Raw genomic sequence first — 16,718 nt, 5'->3', positions numbered from 1 at the left:
CACCATAATTTAAAATTTACATTTGAATGTTCTTGACTAATAAAAATACTTTGTCCTTCTGCTTCATGGCTGTCATTCTTCACTCTGGTTTCCAGATCTTCCAAAAAGCATATTTGTTGTACATATTTGTTTTCTTTAAGCTCTTTATTGGATGTTTGTTTTTTAAAGCAAGTTTCTGGATTTTTTTTTAGTTAGTTACAGTAGTTATTTTTGGTTTATTGATTAAATGTACATTCCACCATACTCTGAATGACTCTCAGTGGTTTACATTATACATTACAACAACTCAAACATCCTCACTACATTTGAAACAAATATTGACTTCATAAAAAACCCAGTAAAGACAGAAAATTATATTGACACTGATTTTAAGATATTGCAATTAGAATTCTACACCTTTTGCTTTAGTCCCTGCCTCCTAACTGCATTTGTGTTTCCTCTGTTTTTCCATAGGCCAAGGCTGCAAGCACAAAGAAAGTTTGCTCAGTCTCAGCCAAACAGTCCCAGCACAACTCCGATAAAGATAGTTGAGCCATTATTGCCCCCTCCAGCAACACAGATCTCTGACCTCTCCAAAAGGAAGCCTAAGACAGAAGATTTCCTTACGTTTCTCTGCCTTCGAGGTAAGATGTTTTTCTCCATCTTTGCCACCTAAATCAAGAGACAGATTCAGACTGTAAAGATTTCAAAATCTTATGAATTCATTAACATATATTCTACTTGATGGTTTTAGTGTTTATTTATTTAATTATTAGGATTATATTCTGCCTTTCCTAGGAGCTCAAAGCCCTATACAAAGCACTTCGTCCCCCAGTTTTCTCCTACTATTCAACTATATTGGGTGGTACCCTGAAAAGGATATAATTATACAAGACAGACTCAAATAAAGCAGAGTCCAGGTTATTAGACTGAAACAAATGCACCTTTCACACCTCTTGCCTGAACCCATAGAGGCTGCATCTTTCTACATGCTCATTTTTCCCTATGTTCAGGAAAATGTCTGAATTGAGGCTCTTGGACACAGTGTAAATTATGGTTAATTTGAAACCTGTCAGACCAGCAGCAACTATCTCATTCATAAATAAATCTCTTGTGCATGTTTCTGTGTTAGTTTATTTCTGCTGACAGTTCTATAAATGGCTTGTAAGCTTCAAATAGTATATTATTCCGAATTCTCACTATTTAAGCATTAGGCCAGGATTTGTTCTGTAAAGAAGGCATAATTCAGATCCTTCTTCCCAAATAAGTATATCTATCATTATTTAAGTAGTTAAGTATAAACATGGCCACTGTCACTTTATTAACTGGAAATATTCTCTGTACCGAAACAAAAAGTGCTTTATTGATTAAAGAAATTGGTGCAATCATGTATATACTTTGAACACATGTTCTAACTTTGGTTTGTTAGTTGTTCTTTAATTTATCTTTATATGGACTGTATTTTTAATTATTATTTATTTCAGTATACTGTAGAAAACAAATTTTATTTGGAGAACAGAACCTTTGCCCTAGATTTCATTGAATTGAAGAAGTTTTGACATTTGCAGTTTGTTCAGAACATCATCTCTTTTTGTCACAAACAAATTGATTTGGAAAAGAAGAGATGGGGAGAGGAAATATTCCATAGAAAGAAATAGGAAGAAAGGTGTTTGCAGGACATAGAGAACTGCAAGAAAATCTCATCCTTCCACCTCCACCCACATCTTGGATTGTAACATTATGTTTCCACACAATGAGTTTTCTGGAAATAACTGTAGGAAACTCCCCCAAACATCCGTCCAGCCTTTTTCAATTTCTTTCACTTATAGTACAATTACTATGTAGATGTCACACAAGCAGTTATTTTTCTTAGAGAAAAAAATACTGGTTGTGAGAGATTTAGATTTTAGGCAGGCAGTTCTCTGTTAGTTTGCCCATTTTAAATCCTTCCTCTCCTCCTTTTTCCTATTGTGTTCCAAATGCATGTGTTTAAGGTAATCATATGTTTAGAATGCTTTGTGGGAAAACAATGGGTGGCGAAAAGGATGATGCTAGGTTTTGTTTAGTCTACCTCTTTTTTTGCTTTGCTTCAGTGTTCTAAAGTCAGGTGAGTTCCAGAGGTTCCAAGGATATGAGTTAGTTTCAGCCTTAGCAACCAGCAGATGTGCTTCCCAGGAATATTTATTAAGGGTGGAAAGGTCAAAAAAGTCAAGATACCAACTATCATCATGGGATCAAAGCCCTAATTATTTTTACATGCATCGTGGCTTTGATGTCATTGGTGTGGCCGCCATCTTTTTTTTCCTCCCCCACAGATGACCCTCTGCTTAGGTGTCTGAAGGGGAAGGGCAAGAGTCAAATGACAAAAACAAGTATGTGCTGCAAAGACAGCAGCTTTACCCCTTTATAAATTTGCCATGACATCATACTCTGGTACAAAAGGAACAAATCTTATGTCAAGAGAATGCAACATGTTGCATCATTTTGGTGAAATGGTTGGATTTTGCGTATGCCTCCATTCAATTTACTGGAAATTCTAACTGTAGTAGTTCCCAAGCATTTGGGGGTAGTGTCCCAGCAGAATGAGGAAGCTTAATCTGTTTCTCTAAAGAAAAACAAATAGCTACAGTAATTTATTTCAGTTATGGCCCGATCTTAGACTGCACACTCTGCAATAATGTAAGTAGTTGGGGATAGATATGGTTTACTACTGATTATTTATAATAAGGAAGCTGAAGTTTTCATTCACTATGCTAAAATACAATAAAATTCAGTTTTCAAATACAGGTAATCCTTGGCTTAATACAACAGTTTGTTCAGTGACCGTCAAAGTTACAATGGCACTGTAAAAAGGTGATTTAAGATGGTTTTCCACACTTACAACTGTTGCAGCATCCTTAGGATCATGTGATCAAAATTCAGAAACTTGGCCACTGACAGATATTTATGATTGTTGAATTGTCCCAGGTCATGTGATCACACTTTGCAACCTTCTGACAAGCAAAGTCAATGGGGAAGCCAGATCCATTGACAAATGTGATACTAACAACTGCAGTAATTTATTTAACAACTGTGGCAAGAAAGGCCGTAAAATTGGGCAAAACACACTGATCAACTATCTCACTTAACAACAGAAATATTGGGCTCAACTGTGGTCATAAGTCAAGGAGTACTTGTGTTCACTCAAAGGGAAAGGGAAACCCCCCCCCTCCCCATGATATGTCAGTGATGCTAAAAAGGATGTCTGAAAAAAAAGGTGTCAATTTGTTCATTTTCCATAAACTAAATACAGAAGTGCAAGTAATTTTCCATGCTTCGGAGAAGCTACTCAAATATATATGCATTATCTTCAATCTGACATGTTAATTATCGTTATAGAAGATTCCCAGAAGTTTTGGAGTGTTTGACATTGGTGAGAAATATGGCCAATGAAGAATGCACTCTGTTTATTTTTTTCCAATGCCAGCACTTTGCATCCAATCAAAAATAGCATCCTGTCTCTTCCTAACGCTGCTGTAACTTTATGTAATTTTAATACATTTTCTGAAAAACAAGCTTTTTAACATGAATTTAGTTAATAATTAACATAGGAATATACTTGGCTACTGAAAAGTATTGGTATTTATTTTACCATCTTATTCTTTTGTGTGTTTTTGCTACTGTACTTAATTGAGTAATTTCATATCGGGTTTAGTTCAATAGCAGAACTGAGCATAAATGAACATACATTTTGCAGGTTCAGCTTTTCTTGCACATGTAGTATAGTAGGAATTAAGAAAATATAAATGTATTTGAGGGCAGTTCTCACTATATTGCAAGGATTATAGATGAATAAGAATGAGTGTGATTCTGCCCCCAGCCAGGATTTCGTTCCTGACTGGCTCAAGGTTGACTCAGTATTCCATCCTTCTGAGATGGGTAAAATGAGTAGCCAAATTGTAGAGGGCACTATACAATCTAAGTGCTAGTACTGTTTCATTCCTGAACTGTCTCTATATTGCTGTTTGGCATAGTGTTTGGATTGTCAGTTCTTTGACCCTAATTCCCTTCTTCGGTTTAGTCTCTGATTTTAACAGAATAACAGAGTTGGAAGGGATTTTGGAGGGTTTCTAGTCTAACACCCTGCTCAAGCAGGAAACCTTATACCATTTCAGACAAATGGTTGTCCAATTTCTTCTTAAAATGTGATGGAGCACCTAAAATCTGGAGGCAAGCCACTGATCAATTGTTCTAAGTAAATTTCTCCTTAGTTCTAGTTTGGAGCTTTCCTTGGTTAATTTCCATCCATTGCTTTTTGTTTGCCTTCAGATGCTTTGAAGACTTGGTTTATCCCCACCCCTTTCTTTGTGGCAGCCACTTAGACATTGGAAAACTGCTATCATGTCACCCCTAATCCTTCTTTTCCTTAAGCAAGACATACTCCATTCCTGCAACCATTCTTTATATGTTTTAGCCTCCAATCCCCTAATCATCTTTGTTACTGTTCCCTGCACTTTTTCTATAGCCACAACATCTTTTTTATATCCTGGCAACTCGATGCAATATTCCAAGTGTGGTTTTAGCAAGGCATTATAATGTGGTGCTAACATTAAACGTGATCTTGATTCTGTGCCTTAATTAATGCAGCCTAGCCCTTTTTTTTGGGTCAATGTGTCAGGGTTCCAAATAGCATCCAAAATTAAATCAGAGTCCAAGGCAAAGTATTGCTCAAAGTTCCAATTTATTAAGAGAGCCATGTTGGCACATCTGGGAAAACCCGAATCTGAAAGCTTCCCAGTTTTCCCCACCCAACTGAAAGTTTACGAACTTGCCCCACACCCACCAGCCCATCACATGGTCCAATCTTCCACAGCCATGCTGGCAGTTCCACCCACCCAGTTCCGGTCAGGTGCAGAGGTGCAGAGACAAAGGATGACCCTGGCTTTCTAAAAAGGAATTTTGTTTCGGCTACATAGCATCTAACTCCGTGCAATCCCCCCTCCCATTTTCCCACAATAGAAAAGTCATAGTAGAATAATAGAAAGTGTGGCAGGCCAAAGATCCAAAAGGAATCTGGCTGCAGGCCCGACACAATGATTTTATTTGCGATTTCCTGTGGTTTTTCTGTACTGATACTAGATGACTTCTAGGTTCTCTTGGAAAGAGGTTCAGACCGAAGCAGAAAACCAATTAGCCAAAATATATATAACAAATATATATGTCTCTGTATGTGTTTGTAGGTGTGTATTTTAAGATTTTGATCAAAAGCCATGTAACCTGGCATTCCTAAATTAATCTCTGAAAGACTTTGCATTTTAAAGTATTGTAATCCCATCTCCAAAACACACATAAGCTGTTCCTCAAATTCCCACCCCACTCACATGTTTCCTGTCTCCAAATATCCACAAGGGCCCCCTTAAGGAACAATAGGATCTGCTGCAGTTGAGTGCATTTTGAGTTCAGGTTAAACAAAGTTAAAACAACATAGTTCAAAAACAAACTGCAAGTGTATTGGGGCAGTTAAGAAAACATGCGTATGGATAGGTAAGGGAAATTGTTCTATTTTCATGCTTTCTGTTTTTTTGGTGTGATTCTACAATACCAAAAATAAAAAGGTTATACACAACTTCCAATTTTATCTCTACTATTATAGGAAGAAAGGTTTAGACTAGGAATTTCAGAGATTTGTGTGTTTTGTTGTTTGAGAAATAATGTGGTTTCTTACTTACAATCTAAAGTGGAACATTCCAGAAATAGCTTACCCACCTCTAGTAGAACGAGACCATGGAGAAAATTATTGGTGACAACTGCATCATACTGTGCTAAGATTAAACAACAGGACAAAGTACTTTAATTCAGCTGCAGTTAAAATGAGTATACCAGCCAAATGGGAGAAGGAAAATGTAAGAGGGAATTCTTGAAATCAATAACTGCAACCTAAGAGCCCCTAAAGCAGATTTTCCCATCTGCACCATCTCAGTAATCTAAGTAATGCTTCAGTAATTGAAGTACTGTCCATTCAAGTCCATGTGCTTATTTTATATTGTATATTAACTATAAAGATGGGGGATTCCTATAAAGGACATTGTTTAAAATAATTCTAAAACATATTTATACTAGAACCTCTCCCCCTCCCCCTCCCCCAATACTATCTTTAGTACAGGTCATCTTTGTGTTTCGATGGCATTTGGGAACAGAAACTCGCTAAGCAACACAGTTGTAAAGTGGGATGTCATATGACTATGTTATTTAGAGATGGAAGTCATGGTTGCCATCATTAGACAAGGACCTTGTGGATCATTAAGCAAGGATCTCTCATGATCATAATGTAGAATGTGATGTGTCAATAGCAATAGCACTTAATACCACTCCACAGTGCTTTACAACACTTTTTGAGCAGTTTACAAATGTCAGCATATGGCCCCCAACAATCTCGGTCCTCATTTTGCCAACCTTGGAAGGATGGAAGGCTGAGTCAACCATGAGCCAGTCAGGCTCAAACTGCTGACAGTGGGCAGAGTTTGCTTGCAACACTGCATTCTAACCACTGCACCACCTCAGCTCCTCTCAAATATTGTCTCAAATCACATGTTTTCAGGAAAGAGCGAGATGGAGATCTTACAAATCTTATAAAATTGATATGTTTTGGGGCATTAAAAACAAAACAGGATGTCTTTACTATAGGCTGTCCTGATACTTGTCATCACATTGCTTATACCTCATTTAGAATACTTACACTACAATTGCAGATGTGGGTAATCACTGGGAGTTGGCAATTTATATATTTAATAAATTAAGATGATCATATTCACTGTCATCATCTCATGCTTGGTTCATCTGCTTTCAGCTACTGATCTCCTCATCTCTTGAATCTCACCTTTAAGGATGTCCTGATACTGCCTCTTTTTTTTCGTCTTTGAAATGTTTGGAAGTAGTTTATAATGGGAAATTATCTCATGTCTGATTTTTCTGTATTTAACTCAGGTTTTCAAGCAAAGTAGGACTTTATACTTTGCCCAGCCTTGATACTTAAGCATCATTCATAGTAAGCACCAATTATCAGTGTCATCTCCCCTCCAATACTTCATTTTTACTTTAGAATTCCCCTTGTGTTTTAGCATTGAAAAGTAAAATATATGTTCTCAGTATTTTCAAATACTCTTCAGCAATTTGATCCACTTGCTTAGCTTTCATCAAAGGAGAATCTGTCATCAAGCCCAGTCTTAGTAATAAAAAAACAAAAAATATTTTACTAAAAAACATAATCCTTTTGATTTCTTTCTTTCTTGTTATTACCTCTGTTATTTATCTTTTCTCTTCTCTGAGAGTGAGAATGTTCCCTTTAGACGATATATTTCTTATCCCTTTCCTATTAAAAAAAAAATTGTAACCCCTAAATCCCGTCCACATGCCACTACCATAAAGAATAAACAATTATGACATGTTTTCTCTACTCCACCAGCTGTTTTAGAGGGGTTGGTAGCAGTGGGGATGACATTGAGCCATATGTCACAGGCATAATTCTAGGCTGTCTAAGGTCCACTAGTGATGTAAGACGGATGCTTTGAAGGCAGGCAGAGTCCTTCTGCAGACTTTAAATTGACTCTCCCAAGAAGTGCTCTTGTTTATTGAAGCATAAGCAAGCTCTGCCTACATGTTTACTGCAGAGAACAAGCCTGTATGTTGTTTCTCTATTTCCTCTTGGAAATTATAGACCTGAGTCCCATCAACCATATGAACCCTTTACCTCATACTGGCAAGCGCAAAAGATCAAATTTCCTTTGCCCAGATATTCCTGGTCTTATCTGAACACCGAGCGGAAGATAAGGCAACATATCTAGGATTTTCCATCGATACGTATCATTAAATGAAGTCTCTTGTCAAACAGGAGACTCCTTAATCCTTAAGAAATGTAGCCTTAGGCATTGGAGATGTTTATTGGTCAAACCAGAGACCTCAATATCAAGATGTATCTTTATTCACTGGAAAGACTTCAATTGTTTTAGCACTTCTGAAGAGTACAGCTGAGCTGTATTTAATTATGAGAAAAGGGAAGGATTAGAAAAAGGAAAGGGAAGCTCAGGCATATATTTAATAGAAAAGAATCCAATTTTTCAAAAACCACAACCCAAATTACCGTAGCCCAAAAGAACTTGGACTGAAATAGCTTCTACTGAATTTATAATGTACCAGTTTAATTTGTGCCCAGAGTTTTTTTAAAAAAACATTTAATTTGCACTTCAATCATTATGGTGAATGTTTTGCCTGGTATTCTTAAGAGTAAACTTTATTATATTCTTAATTTCATAGTTGTCTTTTTTAAAAAGTGCATCAAGCCAAGAGAAAAGGAAAATATACTTGATGCAGTGACCAATACATTTTCTGTATTTTTATTCATGTTTCCCCGTTACTTTGCAAGTTGCTACTTGCAGTTTGGTTTAATAAGAAATTCTGTGATTTGCTTTTAAATACTGTCTAGTGGGATTTGTATCAGGCTGGTTTACTTTTCATCTTTGTCATGCAGAATTCAAGATTTACACTGTTTGCTTTTTATAATCTTGCCAAGAGGATATTCATTCTGTATGTAAGTTCAGCTGTATGTTTTATGGATTTATTACTTTCCATAACCATTGCTGAAAACAACATTGCACTTGATGTTGGGGATAGTTCAAATAAAAGTAATGCCTTTCAGTAATTTTTAATATTTTGAATTTGTAAAAGTTTTTGAAGTTAAAGATGAATGTTAGTAATGTTAATTCTTACTCAGTAAGAAGTGAATTCATTTAATCACAGTAATCACACATTAGATTTTGTGCTATTATCTGTTTTTCCCACACTCCTTTCTGAATTAAAATCCCAATCTCAAAATGTCCCTCTTAATTTACAGATGCACATTACAAAAGGCTTTGGATCAAACTGTAAATTATCTAGGTACCCTCAAGGCTATACCTGGAATCCTGGATTTCTTAATGGAATCGATTGGGGGGGGGGGTGTAACCTCAATTGAAAACTTTAATCAGTCTAGTGGCAGCTCCATAAAGGTTAGAACTTTGGAATACCTGAGCAAACTTTATGTCCCAGGCCTGGTTGCTTAAAGTGTGACTGATTGTGTTTCTCAGCAGTGAGTGTTTTAGTAGTATGATGAAAAGCATGATTATTTTATTGACATTTCTGACATATGTGCCTAAAAATAAAAATCATAAACATTCGTCATCTCAAATGGCCTTACAGTAGACTAATGAAGGTAAGTGGCAAATGAAAAGGCCCCAGGGTGCTCTGGTGTGAGAAGTAATGGTACGTTCTTTGCAGAGATGGGTTGCTCCTGGTTCGGCCGAACCAGTAGTCATATTTTTGCCTGGGTTGCAAAACCAGCGAACCAGGCTTGCCACACCCCCGAACCAGTTCCCAGTTCCCCAGGCTTCCTGCTGATGCCACCACCATGCTCATGAGTAAACTGCAGATTAGAGGCAGCCGGCAGATCCTGGCTTGCTCGCTCGGCTGCTTGTCCCGTGGAGCTTGCAGGCAGCGAACAAAACCGCTGCCTCCATGCATTGAGGAGGCTGAGCAGCAGTGGGAAGATCATGGACTTCAACAGGAAGTGGTTGCCAGCAATGCCCTCAGATGAAGATGTGAGCGGGGAGGCTGCCTCTCCCAGCCAATGTTGCTCATGAGTAAACTGCAGCTAGGATCTCCCACATGTGGACCCCCCCCCCCCAACCTGCACCTCTGTGTCATTTTTCAGGTGCCCAGCTTGCCAGGCTGCCCCCATCCCACCCCTCAAAAGCATGTCCCAAACTGCTCAGCAGTTGAATGGAATCTTTAGCTGAGATGCAGGATATTTTTCCAATTTAAAAATGAGAAAGGCACTGAGTTTCAGTATCGGTGTCTGAACAGAGGAGGAAAGTCAAAAGGTCATGATAGCCCAAATCCCTATCTTTTTATACAAGTACATCAGGGGTGGGTTCCAGCAGTCACTGGTTGCTGCGCGCACATGCACAAAGCAATAAAAATTGTTCTGTGCATGCACAGAAGCAAAAAACAAGATGGTGGCGCCAACGGTGCCGCCGAAAGAACCGGTTCAGGAGCGTGGCAGCCCTGGGTCGCTGCCGGTTCCAGTGACCCAGGGCTGCCAAATTACTACCGGTTTGGCCGAACCAGTAGGAACCCACCACTGAAGTACATGTATAGTCCCATCTTGCCTTTTTGACTCCCCCATAAACAGCCTTGTGCAGCCATGTCTATCGTATGAAAATTTCTTTAACAAATGCATGTAGGTGATTCGGATAAGAGCTATGGCTCAGTCCACTTGACAAAGGTCTTCCCAATTCAAGTTCTGCCATTTCTGTCTCTTTCCTTGACACAGACAAATGAAGAAGGTGAAATAGCTGAGTTTCATATGCAGACTTTTAGGGAGCTACGTTCAGTAAAGAGGTGGGGGGAGGAGCATTTTTGAACTGGATATCTATTTCCTTGAGCCCTTACATTGTATTCCTCAAAAGCTTTGCTTTTAATAGCCATTTTGAAACAGTTGTAATATTTGTGTCCCTGACTTGTTTTCAGGTTCTTCTGCCCTGCCCAGCAGCATGGTATACTTTGGAAGTTCTCAGGATGAGGAGGAAGTGGAGGAAGATGATGAAGAAACTGAGGATACAAAAGTGACCACAAATAACGCTTCATCTTCATGCCAGTCTACTCCTAGGAAAGGGAAAACACAAAAGCAAGTTCCTAATGGACATGGTACGTCTTTGAATATTGAGTTGGGGTGGAGAATATTAATGGTGAAAAAGACAACCAAGGCAGAACTAGAGTTCTCTCTTCTGCCCAGCACCTTATATTTATGAGACATGTAACCAATGTTAGTCTTATTGAAAATTATAGGAGTTGATATCCAGCATACATGAAGGGCAACCAGTTGGGGAGTCTGCCTGAAAAGCACCATTTTGACTCAAAGCAAATATCCAATGTTTTTAAAACTTGATTTAAATAATTTAATTTCATAAGGTCTTGGTGTGTCCCGTCTGCTTCAGAATCACATTTTAATGGTTTCTTATGGATTTTTTCTTTTCTGTTGAAAATGAAACCAGAGTAAAAACATTAAGTGTTGATGTTGACTAGATATGCAAACAGCATTATATTCATTCCAGATTTGGTATTGTGTCTTAATTGCTAGCTTAGTATATCAACACTGGCACTAGTACAGCCTACTTACTTTGTAGGCTTAAATCTATTATTTCTTTGCAAATCAGCAGAGCTGCCTTAATCACAATGAACTTTCTTCACGCGCCCTTCATGTCATATCTACAGATAAATTGATCAATGCCTTGTCGGTAGAGCTTGAAAAATGTATTTGGCATTGAGTAGCTGAAAGTCCTAAACTGTAACCGCCAGAATGAAATAATACCTGGGTCACCATCTCCCACAAAAGTCATACATATTCTATTGACATTGGCAGCACCTTCGCAGTAAATCAGTTCTGTGCTCTTTCTCTAGGACTCCAGGATGAATTCTCCTGCCTTTGCCCCTCTGCCTCTCTGCAGTGCCCTGTCTAGGGGATGCCTAGTCAGCTTCTCTCATCAAAAGGAAATGTTTCTTTTCACAACTTATTTCTTTGAAGAGAAAGATAGTCTTTATGGAGCTGTTTCCTAGCTTGCTTAGTTTCTTAAGCCAGCTTTCCTTGATTCATGTAATTAAAGTAGGAAATGTTGGATTCATTTCTCCCGATTCTGTTCTGCAAGAGGTTCTCTTTCTAAAGAATTACTAGGAACAGCCAACATTTTTCATAATCCAAATGCTTCCTTCCTCTAATTATTGGAAGTTTATCAGGAGAGAAGTTTCTCATTATGTTTTTCTGTTTTATTTTTGTTCATTCGAAGGAAGGGAACAGCTAACTTTGATGGCCTATTGTTTTGTTCTGTTCTTTTCTTTCTCTGATGGAAAAATGGATTGCAGTGACTCTGAATTTAAACTAAGAAATGTACATAAAATCCATTACAGTGATCATCTAGTTAAAGTAAAAAAAAGATGGAAATACAGATAGTACCCAACTTACACCAGTTTATTTAGTACCCATTCAAAGTTACAGCCACACTGAAAAAAGTTACTTATGACCATTTTTCACATTTATGGCCTTTGCAGTATCCCCATGGTCACATGATAAAAATTTGGATGCTTGGCAATTGGCATGTATTTATGGCAGTTGCAATGTCCTAGGGCAGCAATGGCGAACCTTTTTTGGCTCGTGTGCCATAAGGTGGGGAGCGCAGGGGGGTCGTGCACGGGCGTGCTGCACCCATAATGCAATGCACGACACACACACCCAGTGCGCATGAGTACATGAGAGGCGCTCCCCCCATGTTTTGCATGCTTTTTTTGCCCTTCCCAGACTCTAGAGGCTTTATAGGAGCCTGGGGACGTCGAAAATAGCCTCCCCCGTCCCCCCGGAGGCCCTCTGGAGGCTTCAGGGACCTTCAGTAGGCTTCCCTGAAGCCTCCGGAGGGCAAAATACAACCTTACGAGTCACTTCCGGTTTGCTCATAGGGTCGGTTTAAGCCGTCCGGAGGCTTCATCAGGAGACTTCCCTGAAGCCTCCGGAGGACTAAAAACCATCCTACGAGCAAACCTGAAGTCCGTTCCCAAACTTCCAGTTTGCCTATAGGGCCTTTTTTTTTGCACTCCGGAGGCTTCGGGGAAGCTCCTGAAGCCTCCGAAGGGCCTCCCTGGGGGGGCGGGGGGGCTCTTTTCGCCCTCCGCAGGCTCCTATAAAGCCTCTGGAGCCTGGGGAGCGGGGGAACTGGCTTTTAAAAAGGCTGAACTCAGCTGGCCAGAGCGTGCATGCAGCTGGCCAGCTGACAGGGCAACGCCTTGCGTGCCCTGACAAATGGCTCCGTGTGCCACCTGTGGCACGTGTGCCATAGGTTCGCCATCCCGGTCCTAGGGTCATGTGATCACCTTTTGCGATCTTCCAGCAAGCAAAGTCAATGGGGAAGCCAGATTTACTTAACAACCTTGTTACTAGCTTAACAGTGATTTACTTAACAACTATGGCAAGAAAGGTCATAAAATGGGGCAAAATTCACGTTCAAACTGTTTTGCTTAGCAACAAAAAAATTGGGCTCAATTGTGGTTGTAAGTGAAGAACTACCTATATTTAATTGATTAATTATTAGAATAAGGTACAGCACAATGGAAAGTGTTTGCAAAAGAGAAGGCAAAGTTGATGCAGGTTATAAAAAATACAGTATCCAAATGCAAATTGTAATAAATTCTAATTCAGTGGTTTAACTGAATTAGTCTGAAATAATGGCATGGTTACTTTATAAATGACAAGTTGATTTATTGTATAGATAATATTAATCATTAAATGACATTGCTTCACAGCAGCTAATTATCTTTACTACATAATGAGCTTTAATAATAGCTTCACTGGCAGTATGTTCATTTATTTTTAATTTTGGGGATTCAGAAGTAGAGGACAAACAAAGCGAAGCAGAACTGGTCAATAACTATTTTTGCCTTGCTTTTTAATATTCAGAAAAATCACAATTTATTTTTTCTATTTAACTGCTTCGGCTTCCTGCCCAGTTGTGGTCTGTCGATCTGTCATTTTTCAAAAGCTGCTGCTATTTCTAATTTTGTTGCTTGTCACTTCATCGTGTTGAGAGATCATTAATTGACAGGCATTCCTAGCTTAACATCGTCATGAGTATATTTTGTAGCCATTGAAGTGGGAATGCCAATCATAGCTCCTTGTCCTTGTAAGGATGAAAAGAATGTTTGAATTGAGCTTAATATGTTAGCAATTCCAATTTTCTCTTTGTTGTTTTACATGTTCTCACAAATAAATGCCTGTATCCAAAAGATCTGAGATAGAACCACTGAAACTAGTTGCATAACATTGGGTTGTTTTTTTTTTAATCTTTTATTATTCTGGTGACCCTTTTTTGTAGTGGAATGTTATGCTAATACTTACCCTTGCTTGGCACAAGGTGAAAGTGCTTTATAAGCCACAAATATGATTATTGTCTTTGCGTGCAGATCTTCTCTGGGATATAGATTGAAATGATTACAGGTAGTCCTCAACTTATGACCACAATTGGGATCATAAATTCTGTTCCTAAGCAAGGTGATTTTTAAGTGAGTTATGCCATATTTTACAACCTTTTTTTGACCTCGTTGTTAAGCGAATTGTTGCAGTTGTTAAGTGAATCACCCAGTCATTAAGGAAATCTGGCTTTCCCCATCGACTTTGCTTGTCAGAAGCCTGCTGGGAAGGTCACAAATAGCAACTACATGATTCTGGGACACTGCAACCATACTAAATACATGCTGGTTGCCGAATGTTCATCGTGTGACCAAGGGGATGCTGCGACAGTCATAAGTGCAAAGCCCAGTCATAATTCTTTCAGTGGTGTCATAACTTTGAACAGTCACTAAAGAAATGGTTATAAGCCAAGGACTATCTATATCTGTTTCTAACTCTGCCTGTCCTATTGTGATGAACTCATGAGATTTATTTATGTCAAAAGTACACAACAATTGCAGCAGTTTAGCAGTGATGACATTCTCTGTTTGGAATAGTATTTATTTTTCTCACACTCTTATCACATTTTTCTCTGTCTTTCTTTTCTCCCCCTTTCCCTGTCCAGTCTTCAATGGATCCAGCAAATCAGTGAAAGAGAGGGAACCTGTTCAGAAACACAAAGTCAAAGACACGGTGCCAGCAAAGGAACGAAACAGTGAACACAGGTCTGAAAGTCGAAAAGACCAGGCTGCTGCTAATCACCATTCTTCAACAAACATGGGCTTTTCCACAAAAGGGCTCACTGCTAACAACCACCACACCCTTCATCAATCGGCTCAGGATTTAAGGAAGCAGGTATTCTATGTTACATCAGTTGGGGAAAAGTGGTATCAGTTTATCTTAAGAACCACTTGTGGGAAAAGATTGTGAGGGTTTGAGAAGTACACTGTGAAATAGAGTGATTTTAAAGTCATGGGTGGTTTTTTTTTAAGTTCCCCTTTTTGATAGGGCTTACTAAAACAAATAGCCATTGAAAAGGTCTTGCTTTTCTGCAAGAGGTTGCTGATCATTCTGCTGCAGAATTTATGCAAAAGCTGCATTCTGCATAAATTATACATAATTGAATTCTACCTTTTGATGTATTATCTAATTTATTTTTTAGGATTCTACCCTGGCTTTCTGCCAGGAACTCAAGATGGTGTTCCTAGGACTCTCTCCATTACTTATTCCTCACAATATCAAGCTTAGGGTGGGGTACAGTACATTGAGAGATGATTGGGTCAAACCCAACTCAGGGAGTTTCAGCAACCAAAAGCAGGCTCAAATAAGCATCTCCTCGAAACTAAGGTAGTGTGTCAATCACTGATGCAAGGTTTACAAAAACATCTGAATTTGAGAAAGACAGGTCAGCCATGATAAGCATATCATCCCCAGCTGATACAAAAAAAATGAGTTTTGGCATGCTATACCGTGTTTCCACGAAATTAAAACATGTCCTGATAATAAGACCATGCCATATTTTTCCTGTGGGCAAAAATATATGCCCTCCCCCAATAATAAGCCCCCTAGACAACACCCCCCCCCCACCAGCCAGGCAGAGCACCACTCACCAACTTAGCGATATCCCGATGGCGCAAAGCCGAAGGAGCCCGGGGGAGGGGGGGCAAAGGCGCTCACATTGTTTGACGCCTTTGGGATACTGCTAGGTTGGTGGGTGGCGCCCAGCAATGACCCTTTCCAGCCGGGCAGAGCGCCACTCACTGATCTAGTAATATACCAAAGGCACTAAGCTGCGTGACGCTCTGCCCAGCTGGAAAGTGAGGTTCCGCGAGTACTTGTTATGCCTCCAGCTTGCGTGCCTCCCGCTCACGTGCCTCCCAGCCTCACCATGTCCAGCTCTCCCTGCAGGGCTGGGCCAGGCGCCGCCACCACAGTCCCGCTGCCGCCATGCTCTGAGCATAACCGGCTTCCAAACTCCGGAGATCTGCTGCCGAGTCTTCCGGCAGCGGCCGCTCTGGGACTACGCTCTATGGTTGTGGGCTGGCTGTTGGAAGACTCTGGTGGGACAGAGAGTCTTCCCGCAACCAGCCCACAACCATAGAGCGTAGTCCCAGAGCAGCCGCTGCCAGAAGACTTGGCAGCGGATCTCCGGAGGATGGAAGCTGGTTATGCTTGGAGCTTGGCAGCAGCGGCAACAGCAGGGCCGCGGAGGCGGCAGCGCCCTGCCCAGCCCTGCAGGGAGAGCTGGGCATGGTGAGGCTGGGAGGCATGCAAGCTGGAAGCAGAACAAGTGCTCGCGCAACCTCTCTTTCCAGCTGGGCAGAGCGCCACGCAGCTTAGTGCCTTTGGGATATTACTGGGTCGGTGAGTGGTGCTCTGCCCGGCTAGAAAGGGGGGTTGCCGGGAGGCTGCTCATAAGTGTGGTCACCTCATGGTGGCTTTGTTGCGCTGCTGCAACAGTGCAATGCCCGGCTCTTCAGGCACCCGCTCGCAAGAGAGCAGCTACCCGGCAACCCCAAACCAATAACCACCACCCCAATAATAAGGCCTATGCAAAATTTGGGGGATCAAAGGAAAATAAGACCCTGTCTTATTTTCGGGGAAACACGGTAGTAAATAAATAGATCAGAGCTCCTGATGATTAATACAGGCTTCGTCATTTTATTTCAATTTTATTGAGATGAATCAGGAGAAAACAGCCATCTCTATGCTCGATTTCATGTCAGCCTTTAAGACAGAA

General features: G+C 40.1%; 1 protein-coding gene across 1 annotated transcript in view; it reads left to right on the top strand.

Annotated features, from left to right (window-relative positions):
* The window catches only part of JARID2 (jumonji and AT-rich interaction domain containing 2), a 263,679-nt gene that overhangs the window by 200,961 nt on the left and 46,000 nt on the right, over positions 1-16,718 (top strand). Inside the window, exons 4-6 of the mRNA XM_081952279.1 lie at positions 454-623; positions 10,519-10,695; positions 14,604-14,833. Coding sequence (XP_081808405.1) covers positions 454-623; positions 10,519-10,695; positions 14,604-14,833 — 577 coding nt within the window. The remainder of the gene's footprint in view (positions 1-453; positions 624-10,518; positions 10,696-14,603; positions 14,834-16,718) is intronic.

Source organism: Natrix helvetica (assembly GCF_964273705.1).
Source record: "Natrix helvetica genome assembly, chromosome: 4".
Taxonomy (NCBI): Eukaryota; Metazoa; Chordata; class Lepidosauria; order Squamata; family Natricidae; genus Natrix; species Natrix helvetica.
This window is presented reverse-complemented; position numbering and strand designations above follow the sequence as displayed.